The sequence below is a fragment of the Drosophila rhopaloa genome, unplaced genomic scaffold (assembly GCF_018152115.1).
Source record: "Drosophila rhopaloa isolate 14029-0021.01 unplaced genomic scaffold, ASM1815211v1 contig_115, whole genome shotgun sequence".
NCBI lineage: Eukaryota > Metazoa > Arthropoda > Insecta > Diptera > Drosophilidae > Drosophila > Drosophila rhopaloa.
The window spans coordinates 12,247,650-12,263,308 of NW_025334990.1; the positions used below are offsets into that span (position 1 = coordinate 12,247,650).

Genomic DNA, 15,659 nt, shown 5'->3' on the forward strand with positions numbered 1-15,659 from the left:
AATGCGCTTTATAGGCTCTGAAAAGCAAAAAGAAAAAAATATAACAAAATGTCTATTAAAAAAAGCAAAGCATACTTTTAGAGGTCCAGCGGAGATGTAAGTGCACCAACAATTACGACCGCCAGTGTAATCCTCGAATGCCTTTTCGGCTAAGAGCGCGAGTGCGCATTTGCCAAGCTCTCAGGCGAGTCCTTTCATCCATTTTCATGCTCCCGCTGCAAAAGCAGGAGCCGAGACCAAATTGAGAATGAATCGCCGAGCCGAGGAGCTCTTCGGATTACAGCCTTTGTGTTTTCGCCCTGAATGAAAGTCCGCCATCAGCCATCAGCTGGCCCATTTGGTTGGCTGTGGCTCCAACGCTTTCTGAATTGGGCTGCCCACGCGAGGCGGCGTCCAAGTAAACAAATACATGTGCGCACGGCTGTGATAATAGGGCGTCGCGCACATGTTCAGCTGTAAGGTCAGGACACATGCACAGCGTGTCCTTACAGTAAGCCATGGTCACAGAAACACATTTACACAGCCAACAATAGGATCAAGAATCAAGGTCACCCTGATCTTTTATAAAGGTTCATTTTATCACATCAATTCGAACTTAAAACGGTTTAGTCTTAGCATGTAACACTTGTATCTTAGTAATTAGCATCACCACAATATTTATATGAATACAGTATACAGTTTTAAGTTCGAAAAGATCAATATTAGGTTATTAAATTAAATGTTTACTACAACGGGGAAACAAACAAAGCGAGTATTATATACAAAAGGCAGTGAGGTAGGCTGCTGGAAGTTTTGGAAACACCTCCCCTGACCTGAAAGTTTCCAAAGAAGAAAGTACGGGGACGCTTAAGCGATGGCAGCTGCTGACACTGCCCGGAGAACCACTTGCGGGTGTTGCCCTCGCTATCCCTGGATACTATGCAAATTTCAGCTCCACGCAGTTTCTCTTCTCCAAGCGCCACGAGATCCTCCACTGGAATCTGGGCAGTACGATTGTTGTATGCGTAGTCCGACTGGTGTAACACCTCGTTGCTGGTGCTCCGGATATAAACATGAAAGTCTGAGACGTCTGAAGTCCCGGAAACATACCAGTTCAGGCTCAACTGGCCAGCTTTGTTGCTGAGGGAGGGAAATGGAAGGTTAATAAATATTTTGTCCCTTTGGAATGGAACTTTGTTTTTAAACCTAAAAAAAAATAACTGCTTACGTTTTTACTTCACGGAAACGGACGTCTGTAAGCTGTTCATAGTCAAAGCCCTTATACATCTCCCGCTCGTCCTCGGCGCAGTGCAGATACTCATCTTCCAGCGAGAGAAGCTGCTTGTCCTTGATCGAAGCCGGTGTGCCGCAGTAGATGCTCTGCAAATCCTCACCCGGAGCCGTTTGCTGCAACATAAAGTGCTTCAAAGGGCGGGCATTACAGGCACAGTGCAGGGGATTTCCGGCAAAGAACACTTGACTACCATTTCGCATGCTGCCCACTACCGAGGCCGGCAATTCCTCCAAGCTATTGTTGGTTAGATCAACATATTTCAGGGAGTCCACTTTCACCAGATTGGCGAAGGGCAGGTGATAGATTTGATTGTGAGAGAGATTCAAGGTACTCAGGTTTTGTGGCAAATCAAAGATGTGCTCCTCGGATGCAAGATTTGCCAGCTCATTGTAGGACATGTCCAGACTCTGAAGTGATGTGAAATTGGACAGCACTCCTCTCCTAAGATCGTTGATCTGGTTGTGGGACACATCCAATTTGAACAGCTTCTTGGTGCCGAAAGTAATATCATAGGTAAGCACTGGCATTTGATTGTAGCTCAAGTTCAGATTCCTCAGATTGTAAGGAATGTATTGATGAGAAGGGAAGGTTTTCTTTGTCACAAAACTTATGCGATTGTGACTCAAATCCAAGGTTTCTAGACTGAGTAAATCATCAAGGACTCCATTGGTCTTGTTATCCAACTTGGAGAGCGAATTAAAGGACAGATCAAGAGTTCGCAATGAGGGCAGCCCAATAAATATGTCATTTTGCAGCGTCTTGATTCCGTTGGAGGACAGATTCAAAGTCAGCAGTTGCAGCAGGCCCTCGAAAGCTCGTTTGCTGTATGTTAAATAAATATATCAAGACTATTAAAATGTATTTAAAAATTAACTTAACTCACCTAATGTCCTTAACTTGATTACCATATAGATTCAATTCAAACAGTACGGGCAACTTTCCAAAGGCACTGCGCTCCAGGGTGGTAATATTATTGTTCTAAATAAAAGTGGATATTTATTTTGATTTTTTAATTTTAGGGTATTTACTCACCTCTAAGTACAAATATTGCAGCGTAGACATAACAGAAATCGCCTCTAATGGCGGCTGGGTGATGCCATTGTTTTGAAGCTTTAAACGTTGCACCACCAGCAGACCCGTAAAACTTTGCCCATTTAGACTATCACCGAGCTGATTATGGCTCAGATCTAAGTATATAAGCGAGTTCATGATCGGCCAAGTACCCGCAGGTATTTCACTCAGTTTATTATGGCTGAAATGCAGTTCATTCAGGGAAATGGGCAGCTGAAACATCTTTTCCAATTGATTATTATTTAAGTATAGCTGCCGCATGCTGGTTAACTTGGCCAGCGATCCACGAACAACAGAAACCAGTTTATTATGACTCAAATCCATTTCCAAGAGGGTAGGCAAAGTCCCAAAAGTTGAGGATTTTATCTCTTCCATACTATTGTAGCTAAGATCAATGGAGCGTAATGAGAATAGGGTTTGAAAAACTCCATTAAATATGCTGGAGATATTGTTGTGGGAAACATCAATGGTGTGCAATTCATAAAGCTTTGGAAAACAGTTCTTGGGTATCTCGGTTATGCTGTTGTGCGAGGCATTCAGTACTTTTAAGCCAGTCATATTTTGGATTGGAATCTGCATAATATTAAATTATTAAACTTTTTGAAATGAAAATTTAAAAAATTGATGAATTACCTGTGCTAAATTGGTGAGGTTATTATAGCTCAGCTGAAAATAGGTGGCAAAAGTGGTTTCATCAAAGCTACGACGCGAAAAGTTGGTCAAAAGATTATGAGACAAGTCAAGAACCGTGATGTTTACACAGTTTTCAAAGGCGGCTGTTTCTATTAGCTCTAAAGCATTATGCGAGATGTTTATTACAGCCTGGTAAATATCCTTAAACGAATTCTTTTCAATCTTGGTTATGTTGTTCTCCGCTAAATCGAGAAGCTTAAATTAAGACGATTTAATGAGTACATATAAATATTTATATCATATAAATGCTTACCTCCACATAGTTCATCTGCGTAAACATCTGGTATTCCACCTTTTTCAGTTGGTTGCGAGCCAAATCAATAGTTCCTATGCGGGCTATAGAACCAAAAGTACCTCGTCCAATCTCCGTGAGTACATTATCGCTAAGGAAAAGACGTCGCAGGAATCGCATTCCCCTGAAACTATTTGCATCCAGTCGGGAAATTTTGTTATGAGATAAATGCAGTACTTTTAGGACCGAGTTTCTGGCAAAAGTTCCTCGACTTAGTTCGCTTAAGGCGTTATGAGATACATTGCACCATCCCATTTTTGTAAGATCCGCTATGTGCTGTGCTTCCAACTTTTGGATCTTATTGTGGCTTATATCCAGTACCTCTAACTCTCTTAGGTTCTTAAACTGATTGCGTTTTAGATTCTCCAACTGATTTCCATGCAAGTCGAGGGTTTTAAGTTTGCGCAAAGGCTGAAAAGTCTCTACAGGCAAATCATTCAGGTTGCCATTGGTCACCTTTATGACACCAAGACTGTTGGCGATCTCTTGGCCAGCGAACAGATCCTTTGGCAGCTGCTCAAAGGCATGGCCATCGATCACCAGTTCCTTTGCTTTACCAAGAATCTATAAGTGTATTTTATGTTTATATAAACCAGTTTTGGTTTTTTTTGTGGTTCTTACTCCGAATCCTAGTGGTCCAACGTGGCTTAGATTTGTGCGGAGTAGGTGCAATTCCTCTAAAGTGTTATTTACCCCATAGAATACATAATCCTCAATGGTGGCCAGTGGGGTTTCTTCTATGATCAGCAAGCGCGCCTTGATATGAGCAAATAGTGGACCATAGAGACGCACTAAAAGGGAAAAAGATCTTAATAAATACTTTCTATGGTTTTTATAAGTACGCACCAAAATGTCCCCTGTAGATGGTCAACTCCTCGATGGGCACTTCAAAAGAGGCCAAATTCTGGAGGGCCACGGATAAAGTAGCCAGATTGGTATTCTCACAGCGTATATATAGACCATTATCGCTACCCTTTACACATTCGCAGGGGTACAACACCTTGGATCTATTTTAAACAAAGTATTATTACAGAAATACATATATTTAAGAAATTTAACTCACTTTTTGGGGCACTTGAACTTGGGTTCGCCGTAAACATACTCCGAACTTGCCAAGGCTATAAATTGCAGCAGAACGAGACTGCGCAGGCGTAGCTGAATCATGGTTTTTGGGATTTCGTCAGCGCTTTAATTTAATTTAGCCCATTGCCCAAGACCAAGTTTGTTGCTCAAGTCTTTTGTGGGGGCTGCCCTTTTCGAAGTTGCAGTTCTTTGTTTATTTAATTTTCCGCTTCAATAAGTGGGGCTTTTCGAGCTGTGCAGAAAAGATTACTTACCTTATTAACGAACAAAGGTAAATACATTCGTGATTTCCTACTCACTTTTACTTTTCACTCTGCTGGCGCAACAGGTTTTACAGACCGCTCTTCGACTCTTGCTGCCGCTCTCTTTTAAGCTGTTGAACCTCTCCATGAACTGTTTTTCCATTATAAAATTACTCCTTGAACGTTTTCTTATGTGAATTATAGTTCCCAGTCGGGTTTATTCTTTTATTCCGCTTAAATACCATTTTTTTTACTTATTTTACTCTCGGCGCGTATTCTTATCGATATATTTGAAGAGTTGGCAGCCCTGCAGAAGACTATCGGATTAGACTATCGGGAACCCGCATATCGAATGGCCGCAGACACAAGTGTTCCATATAAGAAGTTTTTTATAAAAAAGCTTTGATTGTTTTTATGTTAATTATATTGATTCACAGAAATTCAAATACATTTAGCGTTGGGAAAGGCATATTCATTGTCGATCATATCTTGATTCTGGTTTTGGAGTTGGCGCCTATTTGTTGACCTTTTTAACACCGCCCACTTTACAGCTTTTTGGGTTATTTTCGAAAATTGACGACTTTAAAATAGTCACAGAACGTACTTAAGACGATTCCAAATTTGCCTAAATATCCGTGCATATTGGTACAAATTCGAATAATTTTTGTCACATTTTTGTATGTGATATGTCAAGGGTTGGTAATTCAATAAAGTTGAGAAGACCCGATTTGGGAAATGCTTTTTTGAAATACTTACAAAATGTATGACGTTAGTTTTTTCCTTCTTAACAATTCTGCACTTACATATTTTTTTTAAATTGAGTTAATAACGAGAAAATTAAAAAATAACAACAACAAATAACAATTTCCAATTCCATCGTTCCACAATCGCATTTAAGTCATTGTCGTTAACTTAACGCACATGAACATTTGCGGGAAAAACTTTTCACCATCTGGTAACACTGCATCTCGCTCGTTGGAAAAGCAAAATCCAGGCGCAAAATAAATAAAATTTGCTGACGACCCATACAATTCTTGTTGTACATTCGCACAAGCAAACGTAAGTGGAAATGCATAACTAATTACCAACGATATAGTACGAAGAGCCAAATGCGTACTTTTTTGGCATTTAGCTATTGAAATGAGTGGGCATTGTTCACGTTTCTCGCCTCGCCAACGGGGAGAAATACTGACTTCGCCCGTTTTAGCCGCCATCGCGACAACAGCCAATCACAGGCCGCGCTACACACACGCAGCGGAAAATCCGTGTACATACACGTCTGAGCGCTGTGGTATTGGTGCCCGGGGAGAACGCGAGTTACTCGCTGCATAGTGTGGTCCATTATGTTTTGTTGCGCGGCAAAAGTGCGTTAATTGGTCATACCCATTAATAATCCTTATTTTTTATCCTTCAGCCATAAAACAAAATGAGCTACGCCGCTGATGTGCTGAACTCGGCCCACTTGGAGCTTCATGGCGGTGGCGACGCCGAGCTGCGTCGTCCTTTCGATCCCACGGCCCACGATCTGGATGCTTCTTTCCGGCTCACCCGGTTCGCGGATCTTAAAGGACGCGGCTGCAAAGTGCCGCAGGATGTGCTCTCCAAGCTGGTGTCCGCCCTGCAGCAGGACTACTCCGCCCAGGACCAGGAGCCGCAGTTCCTCAACGTGGCCATTCCCCGGATCGGTATTGGTCTGGACTGCTCGGTGATCCCGCTGCGACACGGCGGCCTCTGCCTGGTGCAGACCACCGACTTCTTCTACCCCATCGTGGACGACCCATACATGATGGGCAAGATTGCATGCGCCAATGTTCTGAGCGATCTCTACGCCATGGGCGTTACCGATTGCGATAACATGCTGATGCTCCTGGCGGTCAGCACCAAGATGACGGAGAAGGAGCGCGACGTGGTCATACCGCTGATCATGCGAGGCTTCAAGGACTCTGCTCTGGAGGCGGGCACCACTGTTACCGGAGGGCAGAGCGTGGTCAACCCCTGGTGCACCATTGGAGGAGTGGCCTCCACCATTTGCCAGCCGAATGAGTACATTGTGCCCGACAACGCCGTGGTGGGAGATGTCCTGGTCCTCACCAAGCCACTGGGCACCCAGGTGGCCGTGAATGCCCACCAGTGGATTGACCAGCCCGAGCGCTGGAACCGCATCAAGCTGGTGGTGTCTGAGGAGGATGTGCGCAAGGCCTACCACCGGGCAATGAACTCCATGTCGCGGCTCAATCGAGTGGCCGCTCGCCTCATGCACAAGTACAATGCCCACGGGGCCACCGATATCACTGGATTCGGACTCCTTGGGCACGCTCAAACTCTGGCTGCCCATCAGAAGAAGGATGTGTCCTTTGTTATTCACAATCTGCCGGTGATCGCCAAGATGGCCGCGGTGGCCAAGGCCTGCGGCAACATGTTCCAGCTGTTGCAGGGCCACTCGGCCGAGACCTCGGGAGGATTGCTCATCTGCCTGCCGCGCGAACAGGCCGCCGCCTATTGCAAGGACATCGAGAAGCAGGAGGGCTACCAGGCATGGATCATCGGGATCGTCGAGAAGGGCAACAAGACCGCCCGCATCATCGACAAGCCGCGCGTCATCGAGGTGCCGGCCAAGGATTAGGTCATCGCCACCTGACCAATCGCTTTTGTCTACCTTAAGGATCGTAATTTTAACGTAAATGCTGCTCCCCTCAGTTGTAACCGGCATCATCGGTCTTTGTTTTTTATAAAAAAGCTTATCAACTACAGATTCACTGATCACTATAATCATGGACGTCGCTACTGCAATACGAGTGAATAAAATGAAAACACTTGACTCTTTTGTATCGAGTAAACGAACGAGAACGGATTTTTTGGTGGGAAGGGGGAAATACACGAGCTTTTTATAAGTAAACTTTTGTTATTAAATGATCACACATCACGGCTTGGCAAAAAGTAGAGCATCTTCGAATTATATACACTTTTGAACAGTCGTATGGCATTTAAATATTTGACCCATAAAGCATAGCATACAAAAACTGCAATTTTTTATTTCAGTTGGCTGTTCGTAAGTAAGTTCATATAGGCGCTTCGCGAGCTTCCATTCAAAATTGTTTTGCTAATTTTTGTTATACATATATACATACATAAGTACGCTGCCTTACGATCGCTTGCAAATAAAACCGAGCACGCGTTTTGGAAGTCAAATCGGATGTGGTTTACGTGAATTTGTATCAAAAAAGCTAAGTTTCAGACTTTGGTGTAGGTTATCAGGAATGTGTAGCTGTATTTCCTAAAAAAAATGTATATGTTTTATAAACCACATTTTTATCTAACTAAAATATCCTTCCTTTTTTTATCTGGTTTTTTAAATGTGGAATTTTAAAGGTTGTTAAGGAGGTATGAGCGCTAAGAGTTTTTATGGTTAATGTAGTTTTTATAGTTAATGTAGTTTTGAGTCTACATTTTCGCTAAGGAGTATGATTTTGTTCTGTTAAGAGTCCTTTTTATATAGGGAATACGTGTACTGCCGTCCACAGTGATCCTATCATACTTTTAAATTTTACACCTACTCAAATACCAAAATGTTTTTAAGGAGAAAACAATCCTGTTTTGTTTGATAGTCAAAACTGAACTTGTAGTTACCAAGGGTGTTTAATATTTGTGATTAAATACACTTCCCTTTCTCTATCGCTTGATCAATTGACATTAGTTGCAGAGAGGAAAGCTTTTTGAGCTTTGTATCCAAACCGAGAGAGCTGTGGCTGCCTCCCAGATACTCTCAATCTCTGGCGAACAGGTCCGAGCTGCGTCTCCGGAGCAAGTTGCTATCGGATCGGATCGCCCTGGTGGGGATCGCTGGTGGCAAGTGCGGATCGGAGGCCTCAGTACCGCCTGAGCTAGCGACGCGTCGAGATCCGAACCGTTACTACACTGAAAAACGTACACTGCGCGAACCGTTACATTCTTGTGCTGGGAGCGATCGAACACTAATACACTTACCAACGAATTTCCCGCACATTACAGAGAATTTCCTTCCCCATTGAACTGTACCTGGCAGTTGCGTTTTTGGAGTTTTGGAAAAGTGCACAGTGAGTGCTGCAAGTATTTGTGCGAGAGAAATGCAGAGAGAGTGTGTGGGCTGTTGTTTCTTTTTGGTCTATGGAAGACGAGCTCAAAACCGCAGATAGAAACGAGTTTTCCCTACGTGTCGTGGTATTTCACATTTCACGTACGTGGAAGTACTCGCTTTTTGAAGTGAAATTCGAAAAGCAGCAGAAACGCATCCTCCTCGACCATGTAGCGATGTATCTGGCAGATAGGTTGTGTATCTCTTCTTGGCCAGATGATTCATGTACGGTGGGCACTCGTACGTACACTCGATTTATTTCCCCACGGAACCGACCGACAACGCAGTATTCAAATTGAAAGAACAGTGGCAGTGAACTATAAATAGAATTATTTGTTTTCATATACCGACGAAAAAAATGGCTCGGCAAAAGTCGAAAAGTGTTCGGAAATTCGCCCAGTAGCTGAGTATCTTTGTATCTCTGTATCTGTATGACGGTGCTCGCTAAACTTTCGTTTAATTTAGCCAAGTTCAAACGGCGTCTATACCTTGTTTATGTCCGCTTGGCTTGAACTCGTGGATTGTTTTGTGTGGGTGCCACAAATTGGCAACTCGACACACAGATACGCAACACACTGGTGTCTAGAACACATATAGATAATGATACATGCCTGCCTGGCGCATATATAGACGTTAAATTTCGCCTACGTTTCGATTTGATTTTCGGAAATTTCAACAACAGAACGGCGACGACGACAACAACACCTTCGCTTTTTTTTTTGGCCATTTCAAACTCGTTGTTAGCCCGCTATTTGTTTATTTTACGAGTTTGTTTGCCATTGCCTACGTATGCGATCTGGTATTTGGCGATCTGTGATCGGTGATCTCGCTTCCCCTTTCCGAAACCCCGCCCACTTCAATGATTTAACCCATTGTAATATATCTACTCCAAATTGGGAAAACAACAAAATTCCTTTGGGTGTTCTTACAAGATTTGATCTTTGACTTTTTTTTTGAAAAAAATTGGAGCACAAAATGGAAACATGTGTTTTGTTTAAACTTAAATGGATTTTAAGAAACACTTACATAAATAAAAAATCATTAACAAGATTAAAAAGAAAAAGAAGAAGTAAAACTTGTATAACAGAGCTTGATGAAAATAATAATTTAAAGGAAATGCACTTATTTTGAAAAAAGTGATTCATTATTGCAGATCCCAAAACCAATATTAACATTATTTCGAAAATGTAATATTGTTGTTCTTAGGAAAATTATGGAAAACATGTGATTCATATTATGCATCCCACATTTTCAGATGTTTACTTTTGCAAAGAATTTTCTTAAATGAGTCAGTGGGACTTAATTCATTAATGCTTCCACTTAAGCTAATAAATTCCGAGGATTAATAAAAAAAAGAATGTTGTCAACTTAAAATTAAGTTTAATTTATTGTCCCAAAATCTTTGAGAGATATAAAGGCATTAACTTTTCGTTTTCCAAGTTTACATTTTTTCTAGAACTTAAAAAAAAGGTAGTTATTTTGAAACTTATAAGGTGTGATTTCTCACTATGGAGAAAGCTTTCTACTGCCATAAAAGATTTCAAAATCATATTTAATGTAAGGCGAATGTTAGCCTTAATTGGAAAATTGTAGAATGAGCCTGAGCTAATTTAGGAAAGTGTTTGTTTGTTTTGAAAAAAGAAACGTACTGTACGTTAGAGATCTTATGAATATAATCATTAAAATAATACGTAATGCCAAGATTTTCATTCATAAAATTATAAAAAAATCGTAATGGTCAATGTTGACTGGGCAAAGTATAGTAAATATGGCAACAAGTCGTGCAACGGGTTAATTCCAATCGCCAGACAGACCGAGCAACATGTTACCCCAGAGTTTCGATCCGAGTATTTGAGTATATGAGATCATTTCTGACCTGCGTGTGTACATATGCAAAAACAAAACACGCGCTCCGCTCTCCGTGTTTTGTTTTTGTTTTCTTCGCCAAAGTGAGGCCCAGAGAACTGCTAAAAACGTGCTGAGATCGGGGGACATACTACATACACACATATGTACACATATAGTGGGTGAGGAGGAGGGGGAGGCGCTGGCGGCGGCATCAATTAGATTTGGCCTTTTATTTATATTATGATTTTTTATGCGTGTATTTGGCTGACGTGAGGCTTTATTATTTGTGTTTTGTGTGTCTTTATTAGCTATATTCTGTTGACCATATGGCGTAGCATCCCCAACGAATCCCATTCAAAGGTGATTTTTTTAGCTCGCCTTGATTTGATTACTTAAGCCAGTCAACACGCTAGTTGACGTTTAATGCAGTTGCCGTCAAAAGCTCCGCCTTATGACATCATCGTCGGTCTGTCATGTCATCCTTTTCGAATTTTTGCATCATCTCAGACTATCTCTCTCCCCAAGGTTATCGCTGAAAATCGACAAAAACAAAAACTGCATCCACAACAAAGTAAAACCGATTCATAAGATACATACATATATATTCTCGTGCATGTGTGTGCACCTTGTGTTCCGGCCCAGACAAAAAAGGAGTTTAAGGACACGCCGAAAGTGAAAACCTGTTTGACATTGAATTTTTGACTTTTTGCCTCTGGCTTTTTTCTTGTTTTTGCGTGTGTGCCAGTTCTGAAAATCAATGCCAGCAATTTTTGAGGATTCTCTGCCAAAGGGTATTATATATTAAAGGGATCGCGATTACATGATGTTAATAAAATATTATTTTTCACATACTAAGCACTTATATAAATATAATATTTAGCTTTGAAATTTCAAGGTTGTCAGAATTTATTGTTTAAATTAAGCTTCAGAGCTGAGAAATAAATTTATATGACGTGTTGATTGAAATATTTATATATAAAGCTATAATTTACGGTTCGAATTCATTCTTATACAGACCTACAAGTATTACTTTTTAGAAAAGCATTCCCCTTTATAAAAGAGAAAAGTTTTGAACTTCGTTTTATTTTATTTAAGTGTTAAAAGCTGCTGTATTAGAAAAGATGGTCACAAATACTCATATAATTTTTGTTAGCCCTATTGAAAAAAATTTTAAATTGTTAAGTACTTATATACGTATGTAAAATAATTTAGTTTGTTCAAATAATATTTACAAGGAGATTTTCTGGTTAGCAAGAGATAACCTTCGAAGTATATAAATGCAGGTCTATATGATGATACTAAAAATGTTTAATTATTGAACTACAATATTAAAAGCAATTTATTGTTTTATTATAAAAAGTCGTATTATTATAAAAAGCCAACTGCAACATTTACACATCTGCCTTGCAAGGCTTAGAAGCTCCAGTCTTTTAGATCCACTTCTGCCACTTTCCAGAGCATTTCATCTTCGCATGACAGCCTCCGCCTGTTCATGCCTATTGTTGTTTGGCATCCCCTGCTTTGTGTGCTCGAGTGGTGCCCACTTCAGATGACTTAAGCTTCCATTAATGCGCCAAAAGTTCTCACTTCAGAATGCCGAATGCGGCCATTTTCGTATGGTAGCGTGGGTGGGAAAAATGCTTGGGATTCTTGCGAACCGCCTTGGAGCGAAATCAACCTGCCATTCGGGGTCGCAATCCGTGATTACGTGTCTCGCAGACACCCACGACTCGTTTCACTTACTCACACGTAGAATTTGAATAATTTATGAATGATACTGGTTTCCGTTTCAGCAAAAAACTAATTGGAAATGCAGTACTCGAGCAGTTCGGAAAATTACTCATCCTCGTTGCGGGACAAGCCTTCGAAATGGGGCAGGGTGAGACTTTGATTAATAATCCATTCAATAATAATAACTCACTAATACGTCACTATTAATTTATCAGAACGACAAAAACTATGCCTATAAGAAGTCATCCTACCAATACTCAAGTTCTGGCGATAACAGTGTGTCCTATCAGGGCAAATCTCCCGACCAGAACATAGATCAACTGGATGCCTTGCTGGAGGATCTGAAGCAGGAACGCCAGATTACCAACAGGGATCGCGATCTGCTGCCCAGCAATGGAACGACCTATCGAACGCTGTGGGTTTACAATTCGGATTTAATTTTGTAGTCACTTTTTATGGCTTTTTATTTAATTTTGTTTCAGTGAACGCTCTGATCCTTTGGGCACCGTAACGAGGACTACGCGAGTGGTCAAGACCAGCAAACACTCGGGCTCTGGAGGCCAGCAGCCCTTTATAGATGATGTGGAGACCTTCAATCCCACCGACTATAGTACCCTTCAGTCCACGGCCAAGTATTCGAGCTTGAAGCGGGATGATTATCAGACCAAGGAAAAGCCTTATACTCTGGGTAAGACTACTAACCATTTTAATTTAAGCGGACTGATGAACGATGTAAACTAATTTTTCAATTTAAAAAACTTTCAGCCCAATCCCCCAGCGGAGGACATTACGAGAGCAAGTCGAAGATCTACGAGAGCAATCGCACCATTAACAACAACGTGGAGCTGCTGCCTGCAACCACCAGCACCCACCAGACGTTGACCAGCGGCACCACCATCGACAAGGAGCTGCAGGACATCGCCCTGAGCGATGGCATCCTGCCTGCTCCGGGCACCAAGGTGACCACCACGGTGAGGACTTACACCTACGAGATTCCGGCCACAGGACCCGGTAGCAACACCAACACCATTAACCGCACTCACACCCTGAGCAACTCGAATACCCTGAACAGCAGCTACAAGCTGCACGAGAGCCACAACTCCAGTCAGAACTTCTCGCAGGTGTCGCCAATCCCACACCCACAGCCGTCGCATGTGCCACAGACCGTGGTTTACAACACGGAGAGCTACTCCACGCTGAACAGGCCTAACGATCGCCCGGTGGTTAGCAACCAGTCCTACGAGATCCGGGAGCACAAGGAGACCACCACTCGCGGCGTTAGTCCACAGCCCCGCCAGTTGCCCCTTGGAACGGGTCCGGCGGGCACTCCGCCAGGCAACCGTACGGTTATATACAATATCCATAAGACGGATCACGTGAACACAGTCAATGAGCTGCCGCCGCAGCAGCGCTATCCGCCGCACAGTCCGGCTCACAGTCCCAACTACGGAGGACCCCACAGTCCACCGTTGCAGCCGGGAGTAAATCGCTATTACTACAAGGAGACGGAGACCTCGAACACGGTGAACAGCCTGCATAGGCCGCCCAACGGTGGACCCTACGAGCCAGGTCTACCCCAGTCCGCTCCACTGAAGCAGCTGCCACCCAATAACGCGTATCCACCACAGCAGCCACCAAACGGAAATGGATATCCCCCAAACACAAGCACTTACAGCTACAAGTACTCCTCGACCACCAACACAAACAATCGACGTGGTCCTGACTACGGATCGCCATCTCCATTCCCCGTGGATGGTGTTGAGTATCCAGTGAATAGCAATCCTCCTCAGAGGGTGGACGATCTGATGCAGTCCTTCGGAACTGTAAGTATACGTTTAATTATTGGCGTTTTAGATTATTAAATATAACTTTAAAAATAATGTTAACAAACAAATCATTTTTCTGAGTATAATAGTCTCTCAAGAACCTATTTTTTATGGCTTTCGGAAATTAAAATATTTAAATTTATAAAAGATACAAAAACTGTTGCTATTAGAGCTCATCATTTAGTAGTTCTCAACAATATTTTTAATTGCTTTTAAAGCGTAGAGGCATGTTGGAAATATACGATAAGAACCCATATCTTAATCACCCTGCCTAGGAAGTTATTGAAAATGACATTTTTGATACCTTAATTACTAAATCGACTTGTAAACAGATAAAGATAAGACTTAATTTACTGTTATGATATCATAAACACAGTCAAGATTTGAAGTTAGTGATTTATTTTTTTGTGCTTTGTGTTATGACTTTCACTTACCTTATATTTTCTTCTCCTCAGACTACTGACCATGTGGATCGAGTGGACATTGAGACTCCAGTACGCAAGCGTGAAATCGAGACGGCGGTGGCCTCGCCCAACCAGCAGCATGTGCCATCCGTGAACAAAATGGGAAAGGAGGTGTACTATCCACCCGGACACGACACCATCGTCATGAAGCGCGAGGAGATGCATGCTGGGTCTGCTGCTGGCGTGAGTACCTAATAATATGTCGGCTGGAACATCCCAAATTAATAATCTTTAATATTTCAGGGTCGCTGGGCCAAGGGATCCGGAATGTACGAGTACGAGTCCGGCTCCAAGTCAAAGACGAAAACCAAGTCCGGCGGCGCCGTGGTGCCCGTGTGCCTGCCCCTCTGCTGTGCCATGCCCTGCTCCATTATGTAGTTGGGTGGACATTGCCGGGAAATCGTTACTTGTACATAGGTTTCTAATATTTGCCCTTAATAGGTCTAACGCTATATCCTGCCCCGCGTCTTTAATTGCTCTCTACTAGGTCGTCTAGCTTCTATTGGGTTTGCTTGTCAATTGGTTGCTCTAATCGTTGTACGTGCAATTTGTTTTGCCAAATTTTATGTCTATATATCTATACGTTATTGTCTATGTATATAATTTGTGAAGCGGCGTCTACGGATGGCCCGATTGTTATATTTTTTTGGATTTGATAGTTTGCCCCAACTTAGATTGCTCAAAATTGTTGCTCAAGCATTTAAATTTGCCAGTGGGATGCCCAAAAAGTTTACTCGATGCCAATTGTTTTAACTGTAATTTGCATACCGCATACCAAACACTAATAAATGAGCCGTGGAATCCAATTCCCCCTATTATTTGTTTCGCTAGCGCCCCCGAATACCCACTAATCATAAACCATAATCGTAACTGCGACTTAAAAGGTAACCAGTCGTTACAGAGCCATAAATACTATCTCTAATACACGTAGTAACCATAATAAAAACGAGATCTAACAAACGAAGCGATGAACTGTTTGACTGCGTTTTTGGATGGATGGATTTGCGTGGGGATAAGCAAAACTT

The 15,659-nt window shown here is 42.2% G+C and overlaps 3 protein-coding genes and 1 long non-coding RNA gene across 5 annotated transcripts; 2 read left to right on the forward strand and 2 right to left on the reverse strand.

Annotated features, from left to right (window-relative positions):
* Window positions 1-530: 530 nt before the first annotated feature.
* Window positions 531-4,961, reverse strand: LOC108040599 (chaoptin). 2 transcript variants are annotated; one of them, XM_017118113.1, is made up of 10 exons: window positions 4,712-4,961; window positions 4,393-4,644; window positions 4,176-4,336; window positions 3,951-4,120; window positions 3,291-3,893; window positions 2,978-3,232; window positions 2,306-2,917; window positions 2,157-2,251; window positions 1,208-2,095; window positions 531-1,119 (listed from the first exon to the last, which is right to left on the reverse strand). In XM_017118113.1, exons 2-10 carry the CDS (start codon window positions 4,491-4,493, stop codon window positions 726-728), a joined length of 3,279 nt encoding a protein of 1,092 aa, XP_016973602.1. In that variant the 5' UTR covers window positions 4,494-4,644; window positions 4,712-4,961; the 3' UTR covers window positions 531-725. The 2 variants fall into 2 exon arrangements, with proteins under 2 accessions (XP_016973602.1, XP_016973603.1); XM_017118114.2 differs by lacking the exon at window positions 4,712-4,961 and adding an exon at window positions 4,667-4,693 and having other exon boundaries at window positions 4,393-4,576.
* A 618-nt stretch (window positions 4,962-5,579) lies between these two features.
* LOC108040600 (inactive selenide, water dikinase-like protein) lies at window positions 5,580-7,495 on the forward strand. The gene is made up of 2 exons (XM_017118115.1): window positions 5,580-5,713; window positions 6,069-7,495. Exon 2 carries the CDS (start codon window positions 6,081-6,083, stop codon window positions 7,275-7,277), a length of 1,197 nt encoding a protein of 398 aa, XP_016973604.1. The 5' UTR covers window positions 5,580-5,713; window positions 6,069-6,080; the 3' UTR covers window positions 7,278-7,495.
* Window positions 7,496-8,505: 1,010 nt separating this feature from the next.
* Window positions 8,506-15,598, forward strand: LOC108040632. Its single transcript, XM_017118186.2, has 7 exons — window positions 8,506-8,727; window positions 12,407-12,492; window positions 12,560-12,759; window positions 12,827-13,032; window positions 13,110-14,167; window positions 14,626-14,817; window positions 14,878-15,598. The coding sequence occupies exons 2-7, from the start codon at window positions 12,424-12,426 to the stop codon at window positions 15,010-15,012; spliced, it is 1,860 nt and encodes a 619-aa protein (XP_016973675.1). The 5' UTR covers window positions 8,506-8,727; window positions 12,407-12,423; the 3' UTR covers window positions 15,013-15,598.
* LOC108040637 lies at window positions 10,871-12,400 on the reverse strand. Its single transcript, XR_001769083.1, has 2 exons — window positions 11,211-12,400; window positions 10,871-11,145 (listed from the first exon to the last, which is right to left on the reverse strand). It is a non-coding gene; the product is annotated as an uncharacterized LOC108040637 (long non-coding RNA).
* Window positions 15,599-15,659: the final 61 nt, after the last annotated feature.

Bases quoted from the DNA above. Each gene is read 5' to 3' on its own strand.
- LOC108040599 (XM_017118113.1), bottom strand. From the start codon at position 4,493: ATGATTCAGCTACGCCTGCGCAGTCTCGTTCTGCTGCAATTTATAGCC. The intron at 2,918-2,977 runs GTAATTCATCAA...AATATTATGCAG, and splicing joins ACCTCACCAATTTAGCACAG to ATTCCAATCCAAAATATGAC. The intron at 2,096-2,156 runs GTGAGTTAAGTT...TTTAACATACAG, and splicing joins AATCAAGTTAAGGACATTAG to CAAACGAGCTTTCGAGGGCC.
- LOC108040600 (XM_017118115.1), top strand. From the start codon at position 6,081: ATGAGCTACGCCGCTGATGTGCTGAACTCGGCCCACTTGGAGCTTCAT.
- LOC108040632 (XM_017118186.2), top strand. From the start codon at position 12,424: ATGCAGTACTCGAGCAGTTCGGAAAATTACTCATCCTCGTTGCGGGAC. The intron at 12,760-12,826 runs GTGGGTTTACAA...ATTTTGTTTCAG, and splicing joins GGAACGACCTATCGAACGCT to TGAACGCTCTGATCCTTTGG. The intron at 14,168-14,625 runs GTAAGTATACGT...TCTTCTCCTCAG, and splicing joins TGATGCAGTCCTTCGGAACT to ACTACTGACCATGTGGATCG.